Raw genomic sequence first — 26,474 nt, forward strand, 5'->3', positions numbered from 1 at the left:
CTACTGCAGAGGAGAATAAAGAAAAAAGAATGAAAAGAATGGAGGACAGTCTCAGAGACCTCTGGGACAACATTAAATGCACCACCATTCGAATTATAGGGGTTCCAGAAGAAGAAGAGTAAAAGAAAGGGACTGAGAAAATATGTGAAGAGATTATAGTTGAAAACTTGTCTAATATGGGAAAGGAAAGAGTTAATCAAGTCCAGGAAACACAGGGAGTCCCATACAGGATAAATCACAGGAGAAACACGCCAAGAAACATATTCATCAAACTGTCAAAATTAAATACAAAGAAAAAATATTAAAAGCAGCAAGGGAAAAACAACAAATAACACACAAGGGAATCCCCATAAGGTTAACAGCTGATCTTTCAGCAGAAACTCTGCAAGCCAGAAGGGACTGGCAGGACATATTTAAAGTGATGAAGGAAAAAAACCTACAACCAAGATTACTCTACCCAGCAAGGATCTCATTCAGATTTGATGGAGAAATTAAAACCTTTACAGACAAGCAAAAGCTGAGAGAGTTCAGCACCACCAAACCAGCTTTGCAAAAAATGCTAAAGGATCTTCTCTAGTCAAGAAACACAAGAGAAGGAAAAGACATACAATAACAAACCCGAAACAATTAACAAAATGGTAATAGGAACATACATGTGAACAATTGCCTTAAATGTAAATGGATTAAATGCACCCACCAAAAGTCACAGAGTGGCTGAATGGATACAAAAACAAGACCCATATATATGCTGTCTACAAGAGACCCACTTCAGACCTAGAGACACATGCAGACTGAAAGTGAGGGGATGGAAAAATATTCCATGCAAATGGAAACCAAAAAAAAGCTGGAGTAGCAATTCTCATATCAGACAAAATAGACTTTAAAATAAAGAGTATTAGAAGAGAAAAGAAGGCCACTACATAATGATCAAGGGATCGATCCAAGAAGAAGATATAACAATTGTAAACATTTATGCACTCAACATAGGAGCACCCCAATACATAAGGCAAATACTAACAGCCATAAAAGGGGAAATCGACAGTAACACATTCATAGTAGGGGACTTTAACACCCCACTTTCACCAATGGACAGACCATCCAAATTGAAAATAAATAAGGAAACACAAGCTTTAAATGATACATTGAACAAGATGGACTTAATTGATATTTATAGGACATTCCATCCAAAAACAACAGAATACACATTCTTCTCAAGTACTCATGGAACATTCTCCAGGATAGATCTATCTTGGGTCACAAATCAAGCCTTGGTAAATTTAAGAAAATTGAAATTGTATCAAGTATCTTTTCCGACCACAAAACTATAAGACTAGATATCAATTACAGAAAAAGATCTGTAAAAAATACAAACACATGGAGGCTAAACAATACACTACTTAATAACGAAGTGATCACTGAAGAAATCAAAGAAGAAATTAAAAAATACCTAAAAACAAATGACAATGGAGTCACGATGACGCAAAACCTATGGGATGCAGCAAAAGCAGTTCTAAGATGTAAGTTTATAGCAATGTAATCCTACCTTAAGAAACAGGAAACATCTCGAATAAACAACCTGACCTTGCACCTAAAGCAATTAGAGAAAGAAGAACAAAAATATCCCAAAGTTAGCAGAAGGAAAGAAATCATAAAGATCAGATCAGATATAAATGAAAAATAAATGAAGGAAATGATAGCAAAGATCAATAAAACTAAAAGCTGGTTCTTTGAGAAGATAAACAAAATTGATAAACCATTAGCCAGACTCATCAAGAAAAAAAGGGAGAAGACTCAAATCAATAGAATTAGAAATGAAAAAGGAGAAGTAACAACTGACACTGCAGAAATACAAAAGATCATGAGAAAGTACTACAAGCAACTCTATGCCAATAAAATGGACAACCTGGAAGAAATGGACACATTCTTAGAAATGCACAACGTGCCAAGACTGAATCAGGAAGAAACAGAAAATATGAATAGACCTATCCTTCCAAAATATAGCAGAGGGAGGAACACTCCCAAACTCATTCTACGAGGTCACCATTGCCCTGATACCAAAACCAGACAAGGATGTAAGAAAGAAAACTGCAGGCCAATATCACTGATGAACATAGATGCAAACATCCTCAACAAAATACTAGGAAACAAAATCCAACAGCACATTAAAAGGATCATACACCATGATCAAGTGGGGTTTATTCCAGGAATGCAAGGATTCTTCAATGTACGCAAATCAATCAATGTGATACACCATATTAACAAATTGAAGGAGAAAAACCATATGGTCATCTCAATAGATGCAGAGAAAGCTTTTGACAAAATTCAACACCCATTTATGATAAAAACCCTGCAGAAAGTAGGCATAGAGGGAACTTTCCTCAACATAATAAAGGCCATATATGACAAACCCACAGCCAACATCGTCCTCTATGGTGAAAAACTGAAACTATTTCCACTAAGATCAGGAACAAGACAAGGTTACCCACTCTCCCCACTCTTACTCAACATAGTTTTGGAAGTTTTAGCCACAGCAATCAGAGAAGAAAAGGAAATAAAAGGAATCCAAATCGGAAAAGAAGAAGTAAAGCTGTCACTGTTTGCAGATGACATGATACTATACATAGAGAATCCTAAAGATGCTACCAGAAAACTACTAGAGCTAATCAATGAATTTGGTAAAGTAGCAGGATGCAAAATTAATGCACAGAAATCTCTATCATTCCTATACACTAATGATGAAAAATCTGAAAGTGAAATCAAGAAAACACTCCCATTTACCACTGCAACAAAAAGAATAAAATATCTAGGAATAAACCTACCTAAGGAGACGAAAGACCTGTATGCAGAAAATTATAAGACACTGATGAAAGAAATTAAAGATGATACAAATAGATGGAGAGATATACCATGTTCTTGGATTGGAAGAATCAACACTGTGAAAAAGACTCTACTACCCAAAGCAATCTACAGATTCAATGCAATCCCTATCAAACTACCACTGGCATTTTTCACAGAAGTAGAACAAAAAATTTCACCATTTGTATGGAAATACAAAAGATCCCGAAGAGCCAAAGCAATCTTGAGAAAGAAAAACGGAGCTGGAGGAATCAGGCTCCCTGACTTCAGACTATACTACAAAGCTACAGTAATGAAGACAGTATGGTACTGGCACAAAAACAGAAAGATAGATCAATGGAACAGGATAGAAAGCCCAGAGATAAACCCACGCACATATGGTCACCTTATCTTTGATAAAGGAGGCAGGAATGTATAGTGGAGAAAGGACAGCCTCTTCAATAAGTGGTGCTGGGAAAACTGGACAGGTACATGTAAAAGTATGAGAGTAGAACACTCCCTAACACCATACACAAAAATAAGCTCAAAATGGATTAAAGACCTAAATGTAAGGCCAGAAACTGTCAAACTCTTCGAGGAAAACATAGGCAGAACACTGTATGACATAAATCACAGCAAGATCCTTTTTGACCCACCTCCTAGAGAAATGGAAATAAAAACAAAAATAAACAAATGGGACCTAATGAAACTTCAAAGATTTTGCACAGCAAAGGAAACCATAAACAAGACCAAAAGACAACCCTCAGAATGGGAGAAAATATTTGCAAATGAAGCAACTGACAAAGGATTAACCTCCAAAATTTACAAGCAGCTCATGCAGCTCAACAACAAAAAAAACAAACAACCCAATCCAAAAATGGGCAGAAGACTTAAATAGGCATTTCTCCAAAGAAGATATACAGACTGCCAACAAACACATGAAAGAATGCTCAACATCATTAATCATTAGAGAAATGCAAATCAAAACTACAATGAGATATCATCTCACACCAGTCAGAATGGCCATCATAAAGAAATCTACAAACAATAAATGCTGGAGAGGGTGTGGAGAAGAGGGAACACTCTTGCACTGCTGGTGGGAACGTGAATTGGTACAGCCACTATGGAGAACAGTATGGAGGTTCCTTAAAAAACTACAAATAGAACTACCATATGACCCAGCAATCCCACTACTGGGCATATACCCTGAGAAAACCATAATTCAAAAAGAGACATGTACCAAAATGTTCATTGCAGCTCTATTCACAATAGCCCAGAGATGGAAACAACCTAAGTGTCCATCATCGGATGAATGGATAAAGAAGATGTGGCAAATAAATACAATGGAATATTACTCAGCCATAAAAAGAAACGGAATTGAGTTATTTGTAGTGAGGTGGATGGACCTAGACTCTGTCCTACAGAGTGAAGTAAGCCATAAAGGGAAGGACAAATATCGTATGCTAACACATATATATGGAATCTAAGAAAAAAAAAAGTCATGAAGAACCTAGGGGTAAGACAGGAATAAAGACACAGACCTACTAGAGAATGGACTTGAGGATATGGGGAGAGGGAAGGGTAAGCTGTGACAAAGTGTGAGAGTGGCATGGACATTTATACACTACCAAATGTAAGATAGATAGCTAGTGGGAAGCAGCCGCATGGCACAGGGAGATCAGCTTGGTGCTTTTGGACCACCTAGAGCGGTTGGATAGGGAGGGTGGGAGGGTAGGAGACACAAGAGGGAAGAGATATGGGAACATATGTATAACTGATTCACTTTGTTATAAAGCAGAAACTAACACACCATTGTAAAGCAATTATACTCCAATAAAGATTAAAAAAAAAAGCTCTTACCAAAGGAGGTATAGAGGGACCATATCTCAACATAATAAAAGCTGTTTATGACAAACCCACAGCTAACATCACATTCAATGGTGAAAATCTGAAAGCCTTCTTACTAAAATCTGAAACAAGACAAGGATGCCTAGTGTCATCACTTCTATTCAACATAGTATTGGAAGTCCTAGCCACAGCAATCAGACAAGAAAAATAAATAAATGGTATTCAAATTGGAAGGGAAGAGATAAAATTGTCATTTTATACAGATGACATGATACTATATAGAGAAAACCCTAAAAACTCCACACAAAAACTACTAGAACTGATAAACAAATTCAGCAGGGTGGCAGGACACAAGATTAACATACAGAAATCGGTTGACTTTCTTTACACTAACAATGAGATATCAGAAAGGGAATGTAAAAAACAATACTTTTTAAAATCCCACCCCTGTAAGTAAAATACGTAGGAATAAACCTGACTAAGGAGATGAAAGACTTATACACTGAGAACTATAAAACATTAATAAAGGAAATTGAAGATGATTCAAAGAAATGGAAAGATATCCCATGGTCTTCGATTGGAAGAATATTTTTAAAATGGCCATACTACCCAAAGCAATCTACAGATTTAATGTGATTCTTATCAAATTACTCACGGTATTTTTCACAGAACTAGAACAAATAATCCTAAAATTTATATGGAATCACCCAGTTTTTGTCATTTGATATTATAGCAGAGTTTCATTTTGATGTGAGCTATGGCATTGAAAATATGAACAATATAATAGGGTTGTTCCCCTTGAACACTTGGGTACTACTACTTTGTTAGTGGAGAGGTAGGTAGCTCAAGTATAAAATCAAAATTATTGATTAGATTGTGCTTTAAGATAATAGTAAAATGTAGTTTAAGCAGAACAAAAAAATACCTGATAATCTAGGAATTAACAAAAATTTTATTTTTATGCTTAAGTTAAAAGAACAGGTCATTTCTAAAAGTATGATATTCTAAACTGACATAGTATTTAAGAATTTTCAAAAACATTCTTAAATGAAATGCTTCTGTCACCATAATTATGTCAGTGATACACAATTTAAAACTTGTCTAATATGGCTTGTGACAAGTTTGCTTTAAGGTATGAGCTGGCATGTTGGGGAGTAGTGGAAGTTTCTGAATAGCATATATATAAGGGATTTACCTGGAGGAATACTAGGGTAATATTATTTATTTGAACTCGTTATGTGCCAGGCATCCTTTGCAGAAATATATGCATTTTCTGACTTATTTCTCACAACACTTTGAAGAAATATATGCATTTTCTGACTTACTTCTCACAACAAAACCAAGCAGATACTAATAAATCCATTTTACTGTTAAGGAAATTGACATAATTCAGCTGATAAATGTTAGTTTATCTTTCCAAATTTATGATCCTTCAACCCTTTTTCTTATGTCCCTCCTTCCCTTTCAAATGGGAAAACAGTTGTTTTCACCTCTTGATTTTTTTCCTTGTCTAAAATAGGTTTAATCCCTTACTTTCTATCCTTTCTCCCTTCCCTTCCCCTTTCTTCTTTCCTTCCCTCTTTTTAAGTATGAGAGAATTGTGGATTTATATAACTTCGAATTTCAGGTAAAATATATTTTGTAACTAAATTCTCAGTGATTTGTTACACTATACCTTGTTAAAGTACTTCCTCACTTAAAGCAGGAGTGTATAGGATATTTTGTGGCTATAAATTATCTTATTGTCTGATTAAAACATGAAATTTGGTTATGTACTGTTCATTTCAATTTTGTGTGTGTATTTTAAATTCCCCATGATATGTGTGTGCATTTGCAATAGACCATCCAGGAACCAAGCTAAAAATATTATTTATAAAGAAGATGAAATATACAAGAAATGTGGAAATAGGCTATTAATTTAATACTTAAATAAGCTGTTGAAAATGTCTCTAATTATTAACTATATGTAACACTCATCTCAAATTCAATGACTTTTGTCCCCCTCCCCAAGATATATTTTCCTTATCTTTCTGACTCAGCTAATTTTGGTCTAACTGAACATTGGTTTTAACTTACTCATTGAATATCAATATAAATATGCACCATCACAGGTACGTACATAAGTTATAAATAACTCCTTTAAAGGAGTACTTAATGTGTCAGACATTTAGAAGATCCCATCTTTTTCTACATATGTATAAAACTCAGAGTGGTGTTGTGTAAGTGTGATGTGACTGATCTCCAGTAAGAGAAGAGAAGGCATGAGATGGAAGGTGGATCTAAACTTTATCATATATAAGCCTTAGGAAAGACGTTTGAGCTCTTACATTGCAATACTCTTACCTGAAATTTTAATTCAAACCTACCCATTTTTAGAAGGGTATTGTTGTACTCCCGTCTGTAGGACATACATGTGGAATTCCTCTTTTATCCTCATGACTCTCTCTCAGTATCTGTAGTCGAAACAAGATGCATGCCCTTTACAGAGCCGGCACAATTAGGGGTAAGATCTGCAACTTAGAAAACTATGGAATAGTGTTCCACAGTATAAAGCCAATTGGCTCAACTCACATACTTAGTCTAATAATACCTCAATCAACTAAATTCGTCTGCCCCAATTTCATATTTTATAGTCAGGACAGAAAGGATACAACTTACTATCCTAAATATCATAATTTGAGTCTGGGAACAATACCAACTTGTCACTCTCAGGACCCAGCTGACGGTGAAACTGGAGACTACACGAAGTTATGCAGCAGCTGAAACTGCAAAAGAAATGGATTCCACGTGAGAAGAGCAGTAAAGGCTGAAAGTGACACTGAAGGGTGTTGCACTGGACACTGCTTTACTTTGTTACATTCTGGAGATAGTGGTGTATTTACCAGGTAGAAGGTGACCTGTGAACAGTTATTATGTGCTAAACCTGACTACCAGAAAGTAACGTCAGAAGATTTCCTACATTTCAATAATAAAACTAGATTTAAGACAGTCAAAAGTAGTGACTGGTTAATTTCCACAAAATTTAATTTTTCAGAATTTCTAATTACTGTATGTAATATTCCATAAAAGACTCAACAATCTGCCAATTTAAAGAAAAGTTTTAGAATCAATCATTTGTGATTTTGTTCCCCATGCTTTTATGTTCCTACTTAGCATAGGAAACTGTACGGTTTGCTTCAATTTCATAAAAATTAGTTTCAGACTTTCTTTTGTTCATCAAAGACAGTTTCAGCTCTCCAGGTGCTAATACTTACTTTAGAAAGGAAAAACAAATATCGAGTTGGAGGTCAAACGTACTTCCCTTTTGATGGGTTGCTTTATCAAATATTAAAAAATGAACAAAGGACATATTGTTTCAACAACTAAATCCCAGTAATGGTGGTGTATTCATTCAGATTTCAGCAGTTATACTTGCGTCCATGGTATCAAAGCCCCAGGAGTACTTTTTAAGGAATCTCTTTTGTTTCAAGTTGTGCATCAGCAGCTACCATGGGTCAGCAAGAACTATACAAAGGAGGGTCTTGAATTATGTCTACAATGTCAGGCTTTTATCAGATTTACACATTGGTGATGATGAATTTCATATGTTAGGTGTAAAGAACAAACTTCTCCCTTAGTACAGACTCCAATACAAGCCCAGTGTGCCATATGAAGGCTAGATGAGACTAGAAAAGGCAGAACAGATTCATCATCACAGAATGAAAAGCACACAGCAATTTCAGAGGATAAAAATGTGAAATCTTACCGTAAGTCCTTTATTAGAAACACATCCAAAATGTACATATACTCTAAGAATAGTCTGTAGTAGAAGAATGGGGGGGAAAGGTATGCCAGTCAAAACATTATGTAAAAGATGTCACATGAAATTAACTTTAAGGAATAGAGCATTATTGTTCTCCAAGAAGACAAGATTTTAAAATGAGGTGTCCACTACAAGCTGGAATTCTTTTCATTTTTATATTATTTTGCAGAGGTAAATGCATTTTGTGTGTGTGTACTTACTACGTAATTCCTAGTATGTCTACAGTGTTCCTTGTCAGAAACAGTGATATTCTATGTAAACTCCTTTACATTAATTTAGATCATCAAGTTTCAGTGGTCCCACGTCCCTTCTCAATTTTCAGCACAGGAATGGTCAATACTACCTAAAATCTTAGTTTCCTTTTGCTATGGAATATGCCAAGGTGGCATAAAAACTTACTCTAAGTGCCTCAATGTTTGCAGGGTTAGGAAGTTAAATATACCAAGTATTTAGGAAGCCTATTTTATAACAAATATAAACATTTTTATATATGCTGTTTTACAGTATTAAGCATTTTTTTAAAAAAACGTAGAAAGTAAACTTTGACACTGGATCAGCAGCACCATTCTGGTATCAGATCCCCTCTGCATTCTGTACTAGTCCATGGGCCTAGGAAATCTAGAATATTCTGACATGGCCCAGACTGAAGGCTCCAGACTTCATTTTTTATTCTGTCATACAACAAATTAACAAACAGCAGTAATAACACAGTTTTGAGCCCAAGATAGTTAAGGCTACGAAAATTCCAAAGAACTAGTGCCTCAGCTAGTTAAATGAATTCTGACAGATCAAAGTTAAATGAGTGTATCATTTCTAAATCTGCTACTTGGAGAATCACCATGATGATGATGATATTTTTTTGTATCAGGGAAACCTCACAAGATTGAGACAACACCAAAATGATGAAACACCACTTTTAAAAAAAGGAACACCTAAAACATTAGCCATAACTTTAATCATCCTTAAATTATATTTGTGAATATCAGAAATAATATTATAAGTCAAGTTTCTTTTATTAGTAATGTTGCTTTTCACACGGCATTTATGTTTGACCAAGAATGAGATGAGAATTAAAGACAGTGTTCTCTCTTGTGGCCCTGAAATCAACTCGGCTTAACTGTAGAGATACTTTCCAGATCTAGAAATGCTTAGAAATAAACTATAAAACAGGAGGTCTGGGAGTAACGGCAATTATGTTTTCTTCTTTCATCAAAAACAACTTTAAAATGTTCATTTGGATTTTACGATAGAACTGTGCTAGTTACAGTCCTGTAGTAAACTACAATGCTAACACCAACTGTGGTAGTGATTATATAGCTTATAGATTGATAATAAAATAAAAATGCTATTGAAGTTCTGCTATATTCACAAATACTGCATTTATATATGTACATGCAAATAAACCTCATTTTAATGATAAAATCTTAGGGTTTCAAATAGACACGTTTCCTCCTACCTACCCATCTCCATATATTCACAACCCCAAGATAAGTTTTCACAAGCAACATTTAGATTTGTGAAGGAAAAAATGAATATTTCCAGTACCTAGCCTCTTTTCCTCCCTCCTTTTCAGCTTTGGGAGAGGCAGCAGCACATAAAATTGATTGCAAAAACTAAGGTTATAAGACCTTCTGTGATCCATATTCACACTTATCCAATGAGTTGGCTGCCAAATAAGACAGAAGAGTTTTGAACAAAGTAATGTATTTGCATATAAGCATTTCATAAAAGGATCCTCTGCATACACACACACACACACACACACACACACAACGGATATAGAAAATGTTTCGTAGAAGTAGCATTTTAACTATCCTGTGTAAACCCAAGAATGAATCACCAATGAATACGTTTATGCTGCAACTGTTAATCATGATTAATCAACAAAGTGTTCGGTATAGCCAACAACTACCTCCCCCCACCAAAGAAAAAAAAGGAATGGAAAAAAAAATAGAAGCCAGTGATTGTAAAGCAAAAAGGAATTCTAGATATACAAACATCTTGAATGTTAATATACAAAGATATAAAAGCATATCTGAACCTACCCGTATTATTGAATATCTTTCAAAATTATTTAGCCCTGACTTCAGGGTAAGAGTTTGGCCTTTTCCCAAGATAGTACAGGAGCCATAACCTTCTACAGCAGAAAAGAAGAGAAAGATACTTCAAAGTGAGTACCTGCACTCCAGCTTGCCTCCAAGTCTTTCCCTCTATGATTGTCTTATTTATGCTCTTAATTTCTCAATTAAACCAAATCACTTCTTATCTTTTTGTTATTGCTAAGTGATTTAAAAGTTCCAGGATACAAATACTAATATATCTGAAATGCTTATAAATAATCAATCATCTTCTGGATAAAAGGGGACAGCATGCAAATAGTCTTTTAAGGACCTGTTTTGGTTTCAGTGCTTTGAAAAGAAAGGATGACGTACCAGTAGGGCTCTCCACACCATTTTCTAAAGTTTTGCTTGACTACAAACCTTCAGCCTGATCAGGTCCAGCACCTCATCCTCATCAGCTCACTCCGCAGCATGCACATAACATGGTTTTGAGGGTAATTTCCTCAGCAGCCCTGTAAATTGTGAGTCACTGAGATTACACAAAATTGGTATTTGGCTTCCTTTCAAGTTTCACATTCATCACATAATCGGGCTATGAAGCATCCCATACAGAGAAGGCAGCATCCAAAGGAATGAGCAGAATGTGTTTAAATAATACACACTACTAAATTTTACAGCTGTCCTTTTATATTCAAATGGTATTAAGCACACTGTCATGTTAAACTGAAAACACTTTAGATCTAAAAATATACCACTGAAACAAATGACACAGTGAGAAGAAACAAGACCAAAATCTACTTGTATAAAATACAGTCTATAATTTCAGAACAAATGCTACATATAGCCATACTTATTAGATATCTTCTAAATTATAATGTGGGCATTTATATTTTTTTAAATTGTCTCTGGTGAATCTCAAATTTAGTATTTTCACAGAGTTTAAACATCTATAACGAATCTTTATGTTTCTTTTTAAAACTGCAACTGAGCATAAATATAATTCTAAAACAAGATTCCTGACTTCAAAGAACTGTCTTCAGATAACCTTTCTCCAGAAATCATTAAAACTAAAAAACTTCCTTAAAATTATACTTCCTCTCTCTTTTGAATGGTCTCCAAATAGGGAAAGTTCATGAATTGGGCTTCATTTTAATTTTTTTCTGGTTTTTGGATTCTTCTACACTGCTTTGACAACACTATTACATTTTATCATATCTTCTCCCAAAACAAGCTGTTCATTGTATGTTGCTCTCAAGTATTTAATTGAAATATAACCTAAAGGAAGAAATTATGCTTCTTGCTTCAATTCCCCTTAAGCATCAGTGATAATTTCAATTATAACAATTGCCAGGTTTACGTTTTTTATTCTGGATTCCTAATTATATAGGATTGAGAGTAATTCAGAAGTGTTTCAGAATCATCTACTGCCAAGATTCTGAAAAATGTCTTTTGTGAAACATAACGTAAATGCTCTGAGAACTCTGTTATGTCTGCACTAACATGTTCTGTGCACTTTTATGAAATGAGAGGGTAAAGGGCCAGGTGTATCATGACTAATATTGTAATACACCTACCGTCCTGTTACCCTGTCAGTCAACAGATAATGAGAACCTATTTTGTTTCCATTTTTAGTTATATATATTTATGTATTGTTAATTTCTAAAACTCACTAGTATGAACTCAGGAGGATCAGCCTGATAAATATTTAAGTGTTATGGTCATTTTTGTGTTGATCTTATCTAGACCATGAATGTCAGCCTATGAATGATGAGAGGAAATAATGTTTCCTGAGAATTGTCTAAAATGAGCAACATTTCAATCAATGTTTTAGTTCTTAAATACCTCTTTATTTTAAACTGATCTGTTATAAGGAGCTATTTATTAAATAAGATCAACTTTTGGCCTGTTTTCGCAAGTTTTAGCAAGTTTTATCCTGTTATCATGCTTGAGACTTTGAAAACTCTTGCCCCTTATTCTTTATCTGCAGTGAAGTATCTTGGAAATCTTAATCTCTTTCTGGCTAAACTAGTAATAACCAGTTGCAATAACCAGCATCACCAATGCACACACACACAGACACACATACACACACAAGGATAACAATAAAATAAAAAATGCCTAATACGGAGTATGTTAATAAACTTCACTATAAAGAGATGGCCAAGAAGAGCCATGGCTCCTTTTTCCATTTTTATAAGATATAACACAAGTAGTATTTTGGAAGGCTATAAAGTTATTTTTTTCCATTTGTACCATTTCTTGACAAAAGTAGGATTTTTTTTTTTTTTTGCATATGTATCTACGGACTCTAAAGGTAGGCAAATAAGAACTATGAGACCAGTGGATTACTTTTCGCTACTTCTGCTACGCTAATCAGCTGAGAGAAATCTGGGTTTCGTATTAGGAGCCCTTCTGAATGGCTTAATTCCTTTACAGCTACCATTAGCTGTCAGCCTCTCCATGGATATTGTCCATGTGCACTTTGAGGTAGTCATTCCTTGTAAACTTCTTATGGCAAAACTGGCATTCTGCCAGTGGACGATTGGGATTATGAGTCATCTTGTGTCGGATCAGCATTTTCTTCAGGCTAAAAGCCAAGTCACAAACCTAGAAAAGACCCAAAAATACCAATCATATTATACTGAAAAATCTGAAGATACATCAAGTTATCACTTACACAAAATACAATATGCAAATTCTTATTATCAAGTATATACTGACAGGCCTAAGAACAAAAGTGCTCTTGAAATAAATGGAACTTAACATCCAAGGTAAAAGGTAAAGAAAATTAATTATAGTTCCAAGAGTTGTTTGCATTTAATGTGTGTCCTCTGCATCCCAACCACTCTCCCTTCCCCCAGCTACTATATTTTTAAACATCTCTAAAGACACAACTCCCTGGAAACAGTATCTTTCTCCCCATAATTCACTGTATTAACAATTTCATGTTAAACCTCTTAAACAAAATGCCTTGATCTAGAGGGCACCTTTCTAGTATATGGCATAAATAGCACAAGACATGTCTCACCAGTGATCTTCAATTTGGACCCATGTGTGAAGTAAAAGGTTAACACTGCTTTAAGCATCCTAAGCAGAAGTTCGTTATCCACTATTCCAGTTCTTTATTTCCAATTAGAAATACTTCACATTTTCTTCAGGTAAGCTCTGCGACATTGCCACCTGACTCAACAGACATTAAACAGCCCAATAATTTAAAATATTAAATTAACCCAGAAGATGTGAGGCATAGTTATTCAAAAATAAAACTGAAATGGAATTCTTTTATAATACCAAATTTTCATTCAAAGTTTGGTGTTATTCACAAAAATTCCATTTACATGAAATGCTTCAAAAGCACATGCATGATAAAATAAAGTACTTAAATAATGTGAAAATTCCCTGAAAAACATAGTGAATATAATGGGAGAGGTAAAGCCTTGTAAAAATACTGGAAAGAAAGCTGAAGTTCTGAATGAGGTGAAGCATGTGAAAATACAAAAGCAAATAAAAAATTCACTCTCTCTTTATGGAAGAAGGGGGATTTTACATTCTCAGCAACAAGAAACACAGAAGGGCAAGCCCCCAGTTTGGTGAGGAGAAGGAGTAATCCAATAATAATGTATTTTGAATTACACATTAGTAGCATAGTGTGACATAAAGAAAATAAGTTTTAGAGTTTGCTACTCTATGTTTGCTACTGAATGTTTGTGTCCTTTGCTATGGACTGAATGTTTGTGTCCTTTGCTATGGACTGAATGTTTGTGTCCCCTCAAAATTCATAAGTTAAAGCCCTAATCCTTAATGTGATGGTGTTTGAGGTGCAGCCACTGTGAGATAATTAGGGTTAGATGAGCTCATGAGGATGGAGTGATGGGATTAATGCCCTTATAAAAATGGGAAGCGACACAGATTCTCCCTCTCTCTCTCTCTGCATGCACACACCAAGGAAGGCCATGTGAGGCATAACCAGGAAGAAGGCCCTCACTAAAAACCCAACTACTCTGGCACCCTGACCTCAGATCCATGAAGGCAGAGAATCTTCATATATTTTATTCACTCATATATCCTAAGGGATAAGACAGTGCCTATAGAGTAGCACTAAATAAGTATTTGTTGAATTAACTAACCAAGTTTCAACCTGATTCTATCACTTCCTAAGGAAGTTTAAATGAACAAACTATGCCTTTTAACTTCAGTTCCCTCACCTATAAAATGATCACAATAATCATTATCTCACAGAATTAATACTAAGATTAAATGAGGTAATCTACGCAAATGGATGTTGTACTGAAGACACTCAATAAATGTTAGTGCCTAGTTTTTCTCTTTCATCTTCTCTGGCAAAAAGAATCATCAGCAGGTTGGAAAGAAGAGACTACAACAGCTACCACATGTGGGGTCCGAGAGAGAACACAGCTACTATAAAGAGTAGCAGCTCCCTGCAATATACAAATGATCTTAAAGCAAACAATAATTTTCCATGACAAACATAATGTTTCCAATCAATCTGAGGAAAGGACATTTTTCTTGTGAAATACCTTTGTAAACATAAGTTTTACAATCATAATTTAAAACAAACTATATACCTTTAAAGTCACTGAAAAACAAAGCCAGGTAAGTTCACGTCATGCAGTAAAAATTGGGATAAAAAGGAAAGACCAAGGAACATGAAAGAGCATAAAATACAATGACAGACTATATAATACATGAGTTATGATAAGTGATATAAAATACTGAGTACCCTTAAAGGCTCTGAAATTACAGTAAAATGGAAAATGCAAACACATGCTATTTTCAAGAAATGTACTTAAAACAACACACACACCCAAACATAATTTTACAAGGGGGATTGGAATGTGCCTAAGTGTAGAAAATGGTGCTGATGACAGTGCAACGGTACTGAGTAGCCCTTCCTCAAAAGCACCTTGGACGGACAGAGATTATTACTATTAGTATTTTCACAAGCCTTAAAAGAACCAGGAGTACTACCAGTATGATACTCCCAGTCAAAGATGTAAATACAAGATGTTCATCCCAGAATTATTTATTGAAGTGGAGTATTACAAATAACTTATTTGCCCAAAGTTACTGAGTATATTCATTTTGATATAACGATATGAAGAGATACTTCTCAGCTGTTAAAAAAAGATCATACTTAAAAAAACATGTCAAAAAAGGCAAGGGAAAATGTAAAGGGAAGAAAACAGAATAAGATTAATGCACAATTTACAATACTGAAATAAAGATGGTAACTATCTGTACAAATAAGTATTGGAGGAAAATATCAAGAGATTAATGTTAATATTAGTTGACATCAGTTGAGAAATTTGGCATCATTTTATTTCTGTCTTTATTCCCTTCTGTATTTCCTAATTTTTCTAGAACAAAAAAGGAAACAAACTTCCAAATGTTACTTTGGAATGCAAAAAATACCGTTGGCTGAGTGAAGGTTCTACATCCTCATCTTCCATGCATGCCTCAAGCCCACTGCCATCACACTTAGGCGTCAAGTGCTGTAACTCCCTAAACAGCTTTGATAGGTCACCAACTACCTCCACATGGCTAAATGGAATGCGGACTCCTGAATCCTCATTTAACATGAAGTTTCAGTATCATTTGACATACCTGGCCACTTCCCTCCTGCCTTTCATTCAGTTTCCATAAGGACCTGTTCTCCTTGTTTTCCTTCTATTTTTCTGGCTATTTCCCCCCCCCCCCCCCCCCCCCGCCATTTTCCTGTACAGGCTCCTCCTCCACCCTAACCTTGAAGTCTAGATCTCAGTGCCTGTTCCTTAGCCCACTTCTTCATTCATTAGGTGTTTTCTCCCCTGGTGATCTTAATCATAGTCATGCTCTTTGTTACTGTTTATATGGAGATACTCGCCAATATCTTATCTCTGATCCCAGTCCTCTCTCCTGATCTGCACAGTGGAGGATCTAAATGCCTGCTGGATAGCTCACTGGTGTTGCAAACTCAGTAAGTCTAAAGCTGAACTGGAATCGAAAAAATACAACAAACTAGTGAATATGACAAAAGAGAAGCAGACTCAGAGAACAAACTGTGGTTACCAGTGGGGAGAGGGAAGGAGAGAGGGGCAATATAGTGGTAAGGGATTAAGAAGTATAAATTATAGGGTATAAATTAAGCTACAGGGCTTCCCTGGTGGCGCAGTGGTTGAGAGTCCGCCTGCCATTGCAGGGGACGCGGGTTCGTGCCCTGGTCCGGGAAGATCCCACATGCCGCAGAGCAGCTGGGCCCGTGAGCCATGGCCGCTGAGCCTGCGCGTCCAGAGCCTGTGCTCCACAACGGGAGAGGCCACAACAGTGAGAGGCCCACGTACAGCAAAAAAAAAAAAAAAAAAAAAAAAGCTACAAAGATATACTATACAACACAGGAAATATTGCAAATATTTTATAATAACTACAAATGGAATATAACCTTTAAAAATTGTGAATCACAAATTGTACACCTGTAACTTATATAACATTGTATATCAACTATACTTCAATTAAAAAAAAAGACTCTTTGTCTCCCAAATCTAATTCTCAAAACAAAAATGTGCCATCCATCTGATACTTGCTGGAAATCTGGCAGTCAGCCTTGATCCAATGTCTCCCTCATCCCCACCTCATTTAGTCAATTACCACTTCTTCCCTGTACACATTTCTAGAAGACATTTAATTGTCTCCATCTGTGCTGCCACAACCTGAGTGAAAACCATTACCTGCCTAGACCAGTGCTTCTCCGGCAATAAGAAAACGTTTCAGCATGCACCTATTGTCTGTATTTTTAAATAAAATATACCAAGTGTACTAAGGTATTTATAAGTTATATTATTAGAGACAAACTTTTAAGAGAATGTGAAAAAGATGAAATAAACATTTTTGTATTAATAATTATGACTTCATATTTTCATTAGGCAACATCTAAGATATGATATTTAGGGTTGAAGTCATTTTTAACAAAAATGTAGACACATAAATATTTCAAATGTCTTCTGGATAATTTCAGTTTTTTGGTTTACTTTTTTCCAGATATGATGGTGTCATTTTTTTCATCTAAATTTGCTGCTGACTAGTAATATTAACTGTTGTTTTCTTTTTGTTGCCTTGTGTCTGTATTATTAATATTATTTTCAATCTGTAGTTTCTGTAAAGGACTCTTTTATACAAGATTATTTTATTTAAAAACAGATAACAGAATCCATATCTCCACTTAACTGGGAACACATAAATCACAATCCTTGCAAGCACGGAAAACAAACAAGTGACAACCTGCATCACCACGGAATTGCCACTCTTCCCTCAGATCACATTTAGTACTGTACATCACAAGAAACCAGCTGTTAACAGGGCACCAAAATAATAGAGGGCACCAAAGTCAAGCCTGCTATTCAATGATAATAAAGTTTAATTTTGTTCTTAGTTTTAAAATACACAATAAGCAGGGATCAAAACTGTAGTCTTTCCTTCCCGTTTCCCAATGGATGTCTCCTAGGCCTCCTGGGATATGCAGCTCCCCACTCTGGAAACCAAAGCCTAGATTATTGCAATAGCCAGTGTCAGTGGTTCTCAAAGGGGTGGTACAGTTTCCCCTCCCCTCAGGAAATGTTTGGAACTAGGGGAGTTGTGTAACTGTCCTGAAGAATGGGGGTTGCTCCATGCATTTTATATAGGAGAGGAGATGCAAATTCCCTGTAATGTATGGACAATTGTACACTGTCAAAAGGACCCAGGTGATAAATACTATCTGAATCTCTCTGCATCCATCCTTATCCCCTTCTGTCCATGCTCCACCCCACAGGTGGAGGGATTTTTAAAAGTATAAATGTCATTTTACTACATAAAATTGTTCCATGGGTCCTTACTGGATCCTTACTTACTTTAAGGGAAACTCCTAAACTCTAGCCCAACTAATCAGCTTTAGTGTAGGCTGTTGAAGATACCACAGCCTTCCTGCCTCAGTACTTTCTCCCTTCTCTTTCTAGCTGCCTCCTATGCATTCCTCAGGGAGGCCTGTATGATCTTTCTGACAGAAGTCTTCTGTTAAATGCTCTCATAGTAGCCTTTACTTTTCCTTTGTAACACTTACCTCGAGTGTAACTAATTATTTGTGTGCTTTTTAATGTCTCTCCTTACTAGTCCTAAGGAACAGGAAGGCAAGGGTAGTCATTCCATTAGTATCTCTTGAACTAAAGAAAGAAAGAAAGGGAAAGGTAGATAGATAATTGATAGATACAATCCCTGTGAGCAATATAAGTAACCCAAAGGCTGTGGAATAACTCTGGAGAAACCAAAGAAGGTGTCTTTAGAAATTATTTTCAAGTAAAAGAAACTCTAAATTGTTTTTATAAGTATAAATGAAAGTTTGTGATCATACGTAAGATAGAATTAAAATTTATTCCCTATTTTCTATTTTCCTGGCTCCTTCTCTAAACCTCATGTCAAAAGAACAACAGGTACCAAACTCTTCAATGGCTTCCTGTTGAAATTAGATTCGAAATAAATTCCTTAATGTGGCTGAAAGGCTACCAGTTTGCTCTCCAACTTTACCTTGCACCCCTCTCTTCCTCTCTCCCTGGGCTCCAGCTCCCCCTGCCTTTTTACTTCCCCTAACACTGCATGCTCTTTCCCACTTACAGGCCTTGATTTATTCTGTTCCCTGAGCCTAGAATGCTCTTTCCCCCATGGCTCCTCTTCATCTTCTAGGTTACTTAGAGTCACTTTCTCAGAGAATTCTTCCTTAACTACTCTTTCATAGCCCACCCCATTTTTTCCTTTCCCAATCTTTATCATAAAATGCAATGAGACATCTATTCAGGTTTATTTGTTTAAGTCTGTACTTCACAAGAATGTGAGTTCTATGAGGGCAGGGGACATGGCGTCTTGTTCACTGTTTTATTACAGTTATTTATTTCTGGCACAGGGACTAGGTCTTAGGGCTGACATCAGCTTTCACCGTGTGCCAGTAATGACCCTTAGCAATTTCTAAACATTAGCTTGTTCAATCCTCACAACCACCCTTTTAAGTATTATCCCCATTTCACAGAAGGAAATTGACACACACACTTCTGTCTCAAGCAGGTTGCCCAAGGTCACAGAATGAGGAAGTGGTTTCCAGGATTTAAACCCAGACAGTCTGGGTTTAGAGTCTATACCACCCCCCAAGGGCCAACTATTAAAAAAGTCTCTCACTTCAAACAGAGATATGTGAGCCCACTATACTTTCTTCCATTTGCCTCGCTGACACCATTTTTAAGAAATAAAAATCTCTTTGAAAAAATAAAGGAGGTTCTCAGACAGTTCAGCTCACCAGTGTGTTGTGAGGGATACGAAGTTCAAGTCCATTTACATAGTCACCATGGGAAAATTACGGCAGCGGCAAGCTGGAGAAATGGAAAGGAAGTTGAGCAGGATGCTGAAGTCACTGATCACGGCTCAGAATTAAGGAGTTCGAGAAGCTCCAACAGGACATGGGATTGGAACAATCCAACAGATTGTTGAACGAGGGCCAAGGCAGAGGATTAAGTGTCAGCAGAGTAGCTGATGTCACGGCTGTGAAACTGACTACCTAGACATTAAAAGCTATGTTTTCATGAACTTAAATACAGTCATTAAGAGACTTCAAACTGATGCTCTGTATAAATCAGCCAAATGTAAGGTCTTTTATAGTCATTTTAAAAATAGGGAAGAGCAAGGAGTTCCAATAGTGCAACAGAGATGCTTCCTTTTCTTTCTTTCCACATGTGATTCTTATACAACCCTTCAGCCTACTCCAACTTAGTATTAATTCACATTCCCAAAAAATGGGAAAATATTTTATTCCTTCTCTAGGCTAGAGGTAAACTGATTTTGTCTTAAGATAAAGGGAAACAGCATGTTTAATAGAAAGTCCTTGGAGATAATGTTAGAATTTTATATAGACATCTTCAGTTAACAAATATTTATCACATACAATGTGTCTACCACTTCAGTAAGGAGAACAATGACAAAGAGCACTCTGCCCTGCCTTAGTGGAGTCCACAGTGTTAGGAGAGATACTTGTAATTCCATGAACATAATGCCAAGAGAGGCACACAGGAGGGTGCGATGACTCTTCCTGGATGCACAAGGGTTATCACGTCCTAAGTTGGGGAGTGACATTCCAGGAAGAAGGAAGAAGATGTACAAAGGTACAGAGGAGTGAAGAGCAAGGTTCAGGTGGGGAATGAAAACTGTTCACTAAGGCTGAAGATGAGACACTGTTAGGGGAGTAACTTGAAAAGGAAGTTAGAAGGCTGGAGCCAAATCCTAGAGACCCTGATAATCATAATAAGAAATTGGAAGGATGTATATTCTGCAAGCGGTGGGACTTGAAGAAGAGACTGAAACTGAAGTATAATTTAGTTAGCAAGCTAGAGAGTACACAACTGGAATCAGGGAGGCCAAACAATGTTCCACACCAAGCCAGAAATGATTTGGACCTAAACAAAGACAGTGGTCATTGATTCATTTATTCATTCCTTTAAAATATTCTCTGACTGCTTCTTATATGCCAGGCACTGTTCTAGGGCTGGGAATACAGCAATGAACAATAACGAAAAACTCTGTTGTCATGGAGCTTATAATAAATGATAAATAATTAAACAAACAAATATGTAATATTTCAGGTGGATATAAGTACAGTGAAGGAGAAGACGACTATGGGGTGAGGGTTAAGAAAGTAATGGAAATAAGAGAGAAAGAAATTTGAGCCGAGAACTGACAGAAGCACAGGAACAGATCATAAAGATACCTGAGAAGGGCGTTCCAGGCTGGGGAAACGGCAAATACAAAGACCTATTCACAGGAGTGTGCTCAGTGCGTCTGAAAGAACAGCAAGGAAGCCATGTGGCCGGAGTGAGGCAGAGGGGGTGGTGAAGCCAGAGAGGCTGGGGCACAAGGGCGGGGGGTGCAGGTCACGTGGCCACTTCCAGACTCTGTCACAGCTCTGGTTTTCACTCTAAATGAGATGGACGGTCGTTGAGGGTTTGAGCCAATGAGAGTAATGTAATACATGTGTAGTCTACACACACATACGTAAAATCTGACTCGGGTTTTAGAAAGATCACTGTGGGTGGCCAGTTGAGGACAGACTATAAAGAGCAAAGATGGAAGGAGGGAGATCAATTAAAAAGCTATTGTGTTGTTCCAGCAGACTAGGTTGTTAGTTGTGGAGGTGTAAGAAGTGTTCACATTCTCAACTTACATACAAAGCCAATCAGATTTGCTACTGCACTGGATGTAGGGAGTGACAGAAAGAGAGAAGTGAAGGTGGCAATGGAAATTTAGAGAAGGTGATAGGTTTGAGAAATACAGACAAGCAAAGAGGGTCAGGAATTACTGGGGCTAAGAGGAAGCTGCATGGGTTTGATCCCTGGAATCCTGATTTGGCCAGTTATAAGCAGTGAATGATAGGCAAGTCATTCAACCCCAGGGAGACTCAATTGCTTCCTATAGGTGTTAATAACACCTACATATTTCTGGACTGTAGTGAAATCAGAGACTATATACAAACCATGGATCACTGTGTCTTTCTAACTACAGAAGCTCAACTAGATGATGCTATTGGTCATGGCTCAGGGAAAGAGAGGTGTCTGGCATGAGGCTCAGACCTTTGGCTTGGGCTATTTGGAGACAGTGGAGTTCTCAGAGAGATGGGTAGTTAAAGGAAACATGTTGAGAGATTGAGAAGGCTGGGAGATCATGATTTCAGTCTGGAATACAGGGGAGATGTCTCATAGGCACCTCACAATATCTGTCTAGAGTTCAAAGAGAAATCTAGGCAGGGAAAGAAAGATTTGGAAGTCATCTACCATATGTATAGTAGCTAAAGATATTTAAAGTTGAATAGGTATGGCATGCTGGGGGAGCTGCATAGCATGGAATGACTGGGCCTAAGGTGTTAGAGTAGTGTTGATGAGTGAGGTGGCATTTGAGCAAAATTGTAAAGAACTGAAATGGATATGTATCAGTTTCTTCTTTACAATTTTGCTCAAATGCCACTCAAAAAAGTCACATTGTGATATTACTACCAAACCCAAAGAAATAAAAACGATTATAAGAGAACACTATGAACTGTATGTCAACAAATTAGATAACCTAGTTGTCATGGACAAATTCCTAGAAATACACAAATTATCAAAACAGACTCAAGAAACAGAAAAATTCAGAAGACCTATAACAAGTACAGAAATTGAATCGAAAAACCTCCCAACATAGAAAAGTCCAGAACTCAATGGTTTCATTGATGAGTTCTAACAAACATTTAAAGAAGAATTAACACCAATCCTCTCAAACTCTTCCCAAAAACAGAAAAGGAGGGAACACTTCCTAATTCTGTGATGCCAGCATGACCTTGATACCAAAGCCAGACAAAGATATTACAATGAAAGAAAACTACAGACTAATACCCCTATGAATATATATGAAAAAAATCTTCAAATGAACAAACAAAAAAAACAAGACAAAATAAAACAAAAAACTCTAACAAGCTGAATCCAAGATCATGTTAAGTGGATTATAAGCCATGAACAAGTGGCACTTATCCCAGGACTGTAATGGTAGTTCAACATAAAAAGAAATCAAACAATGTACCACACCACATTAACAGCACAAAAGGGAAAAAATGGTAATTCCAAGTGATTCAGAAAAGCATTTGACAAGATTCAAAACCCTGTCTTGATAAAAATATTCAGAGAACTAGAAGAGAACCTCCTCAACACAATAAAGGACATTCATAAAAAACTCACATCTACCATCATATTCAATGGTAAAAGACTGAAAAAATGCAAAAGAATGGACCTCTAACTCACACCATATACAAAAAATCAACTCAAAAAGGAACAAAGGCCTAAATGTAAGAGCTAAAACTATAAAGCTCTTAGAAAAAAATATAAGGGTAAATCTTTATGACCTCGAATTTGGCAATAGATTCTTAGATATGACACCAAATGCATGATGAGAAGGAGAAAATGGGTAAATTAAACTTCATCAAGACTGAAAAGTTCTGTGTATCAAAGGACATTATCAAGAAAGCAAAAAGAGAACATATAGAATGAAAGAAAATATTTGCAATCATATCTGATAAGGGTCTAGTATCCAGTATCTCACACTCAACAACAGAGATAAGCAACACAATTTTAAAATGGGCAAAGGACTTGAACAGACATTCCTCCAAAGAAGATACACAAATGGCTGACAAACAAGTACATGGAGAGATGTTCAACATCATTAATCATCTGGGAAATGTAAATCAAAATGACAATGATATACCACTTCACATCCACTAAGATGACTATAATTTTAAAAAACAGAAAATAATAAGTGTTTACAAGGATGAGGAGAAATTGGAATCCTCATGCATTCCTGGTGGGAATATAAAATGGTACAGCTACTGTGAAAAGTAGTATGGCAGTTCCTCAAAAAGTCAAACACAGGGCCTCCCTGGTGGCTCAGTGGTTGAGAGTCTGCCTGCCAATGCAGAGGATACGGGTTCGTGCCCCAGTCCAGGAAGATCCCATATTCTGTGGAGCGGCTAGGCCTGTGAGCCATGGCCACTGAGCCTGCACGTCTGGAGCCTGTGCTCCACAACGGGAGAGGCCACAACAGTGAGAGGCCCGCATACCGCAAAAAAAAAAAAAAAAGTCAAACATAGAATCACTATATGGACACAGCAATTCCACTCCTAGGTATATACCCAAAAGAACTGAAAACAGGTACTTAAAACTTGTATACACGTTTGTCTCAGCACTGTTCACAATAGCCACGAGGTAGAAACAACCCAAATGTTCATCAGCTGATGAACAGATAAATTGTGTTGTATACATAAAATGGAGTATCATTCATCCATAAAAAGTAATGGTGTACTGATACAAGCTGAAATGGAGATTATCCTTGAAAACATTGTGCTAAGTGAAAGAAGCCAGTCACAAAAGGTCACATATTGTATGATTCATTTATATTAAATATCCAGAATAGGTAAATCTATAGAAATGAAAGCAGACTAGTGCCTGCCAGGGTCTGGGGAGAGTGAGGGGTAACTGTTTAACGGGTATGGAACTTTATTTGGGGATGACAAAACTGTTTTGGAATCAGAGGTGATGGCTGCACATCACCGTCAATGTACTAAATGTCACTGAATTGTTCACTTTAAAGTGGTTAATTTTATGTTATGTGAATTTCATTTCGATTTTTAAAAAATCACCTTGGTGGGGTGGAGAACACATACACTGGAAATTGGATGTAGTAAGGTGAGGGTTCAGGCTACGCACTGCTAGTAAGAATGGAAACTGAGAGGAAGTAATGGATTTGAGAACTATTTAGGAAGGAGATAGACTGGAAGTGGGGTGAGAAAGGATGACTTCTATCTGGAATGGGTAGGTTAAGAGAATAAGATTTTGGAACAGACAGCCAGTTCCCTGACCAGGCTGCATTTCAGGGAAGTTTTGGAGGCATTAAACTTGGATCTCTCCTCAACAGACCAGTCCGGACTACAGGTAAGGCTCAGAGAGATTTGAACATCTGACAGAAGTAAATGGGATAGAAGTAGATAGAAAAAATCATGCTTGTAACATAATTTTTGAAAAATAACATCATGGTCCAGTCTATGTAAGGAAGCAGTCCACAAAAATATTCAGCATAAATAAAAGTCAGGTAGAACATGATGGAAGGAAGATGTCCATACACAGTTAATATTTAATTTTTATCTCCCATCACTTATTTGTGTAGTTGTGCAATTAAATAATCCAAAAAAAGTTTTGCTTTTATGAAAATGCTTCCAATAAAAGCACCAATGGATTGAACATTCAATCCATTAAATTATGAAACTGGTTGTACCTCCAGTTCAGGATAGAGCTCTCCATGTATACATTTCTTTCTCTACAAGTAGTTCTCTCCTTAAAGAAGTTCACTGTTGATAAAGGTATTATGAGTAGGCCCACTGGGAGTACGTTGTTGCCTTAACCTTACCACCAAAGTTTCATGGAAAGACAAGGAAAACATCTTATGTTTGTGAGTTTCCTTTCATATGGACTGCTTACTCCATCCTTTATCCTTTGGGATATGCCAAGGGGACTGAGTACTCAAGTTTCCCTCAACATTTAAAGAGAACTATGTACTATGCAATTTCACAGATTACAACTTTGTTTCTTCTTACATTGAGCTACATTAATACTTTTTTTTTTTTTTGCTATTTTTGTGTTAGAAATAAGAACGAGTAAGTGCTTTCCCTAACACCTGTGTCAATTTTCTGTCAACTGTCAATCTTACACAGAATGGTGATGCTGTTCATCGATGAACCATTTTTCTCTAAATTAAACAAGGATCCAATTAATTTTACTGACAATGGTAGTATTTCTGTCCTTTCATTAACAGTGTGAACCATGTTGATAATTTCATTTCACTTCAAATGTCATAAGCAGAAAATCTAAACAATTAGCAGTGGCGTTTTTTAAACAAAGGAGTTTATGCATATTTTAGAAATTCACTGTTTGGCTTTAACAAAATAAATAATATCTATAACCAGTTAAACCTCTGGTTTAACTATCATTAACCTGTCAAAGACTTGGACAGACATATGAAAGCTGTCTTGAATCATCATGTATTTATACCTTGGAAGAACAACTCAATTGCATTAAAAAAGGGTACAGCCATGTCTTAAAGAAAATCAGAGTTCATTTGCTGCCAGTAAACTAGGATAAAAAACATTGCTACAACGTGGTTACATGGATTATGCAATCAAAAGGTATAAAGAGCACAAGACATTAATGACACAGATCAGCACTGTAAAGCACGCGCACGCGCACACACACACACACACACACACACTCTCTCTCTCTCTCTCTCTCTCTCATACATGCACAAATAGATGCATGGATACACCCACACACACATACATATCTCCTGTTACC

General features: G+C 36.5%; 1 protein-coding gene across 5 annotated transcripts in view; it reads right to left on the reverse strand.

Annotated features, from left to right (window-relative positions):
- Window positions 1-8,442: 8,442 nt before the first annotated feature.
- The window catches only part of PRDM5 (PR/SET domain 5), a 216,247-nt gene continuing 198,215 nt past the window's right edge, over window positions 8,443-26,474 (reverse strand). For 3 of the 5 annotated variants that reach the window (XM_060105497.1, XM_060105496.1, XM_060105500.1), the window contains one exon: window positions 8,443-13,152. In XM_060105497.1, coding sequence (XP_059961480.1) covers window positions 12,988-13,152 — 165 coding nt within the window. In that variant the 3' untranslated portion in view covers window positions 8,443-12,987. Of the gene's footprint in view, window positions 13,153-18,672; window positions 18,738-19,858; window positions 19,932-26,474 lie in introns of those variants that run through there. The other 2 variants (XM_060105509.1, XM_060105518.1) reach the window with 2 other exon arrangements.

This window comes from Mesoplodon densirostris, chromosome 1, assembly GCF_025265405.1.
Source record: "Mesoplodon densirostris isolate mMesDen1 chromosome 1, mMesDen1 primary haplotype, whole genome shotgun sequence".
Classification (NCBI taxonomy): Eukaryota; Metazoa; Chordata; class Mammalia; order Artiodactyla; family Ziphiidae; genus Mesoplodon; species Mesoplodon densirostris.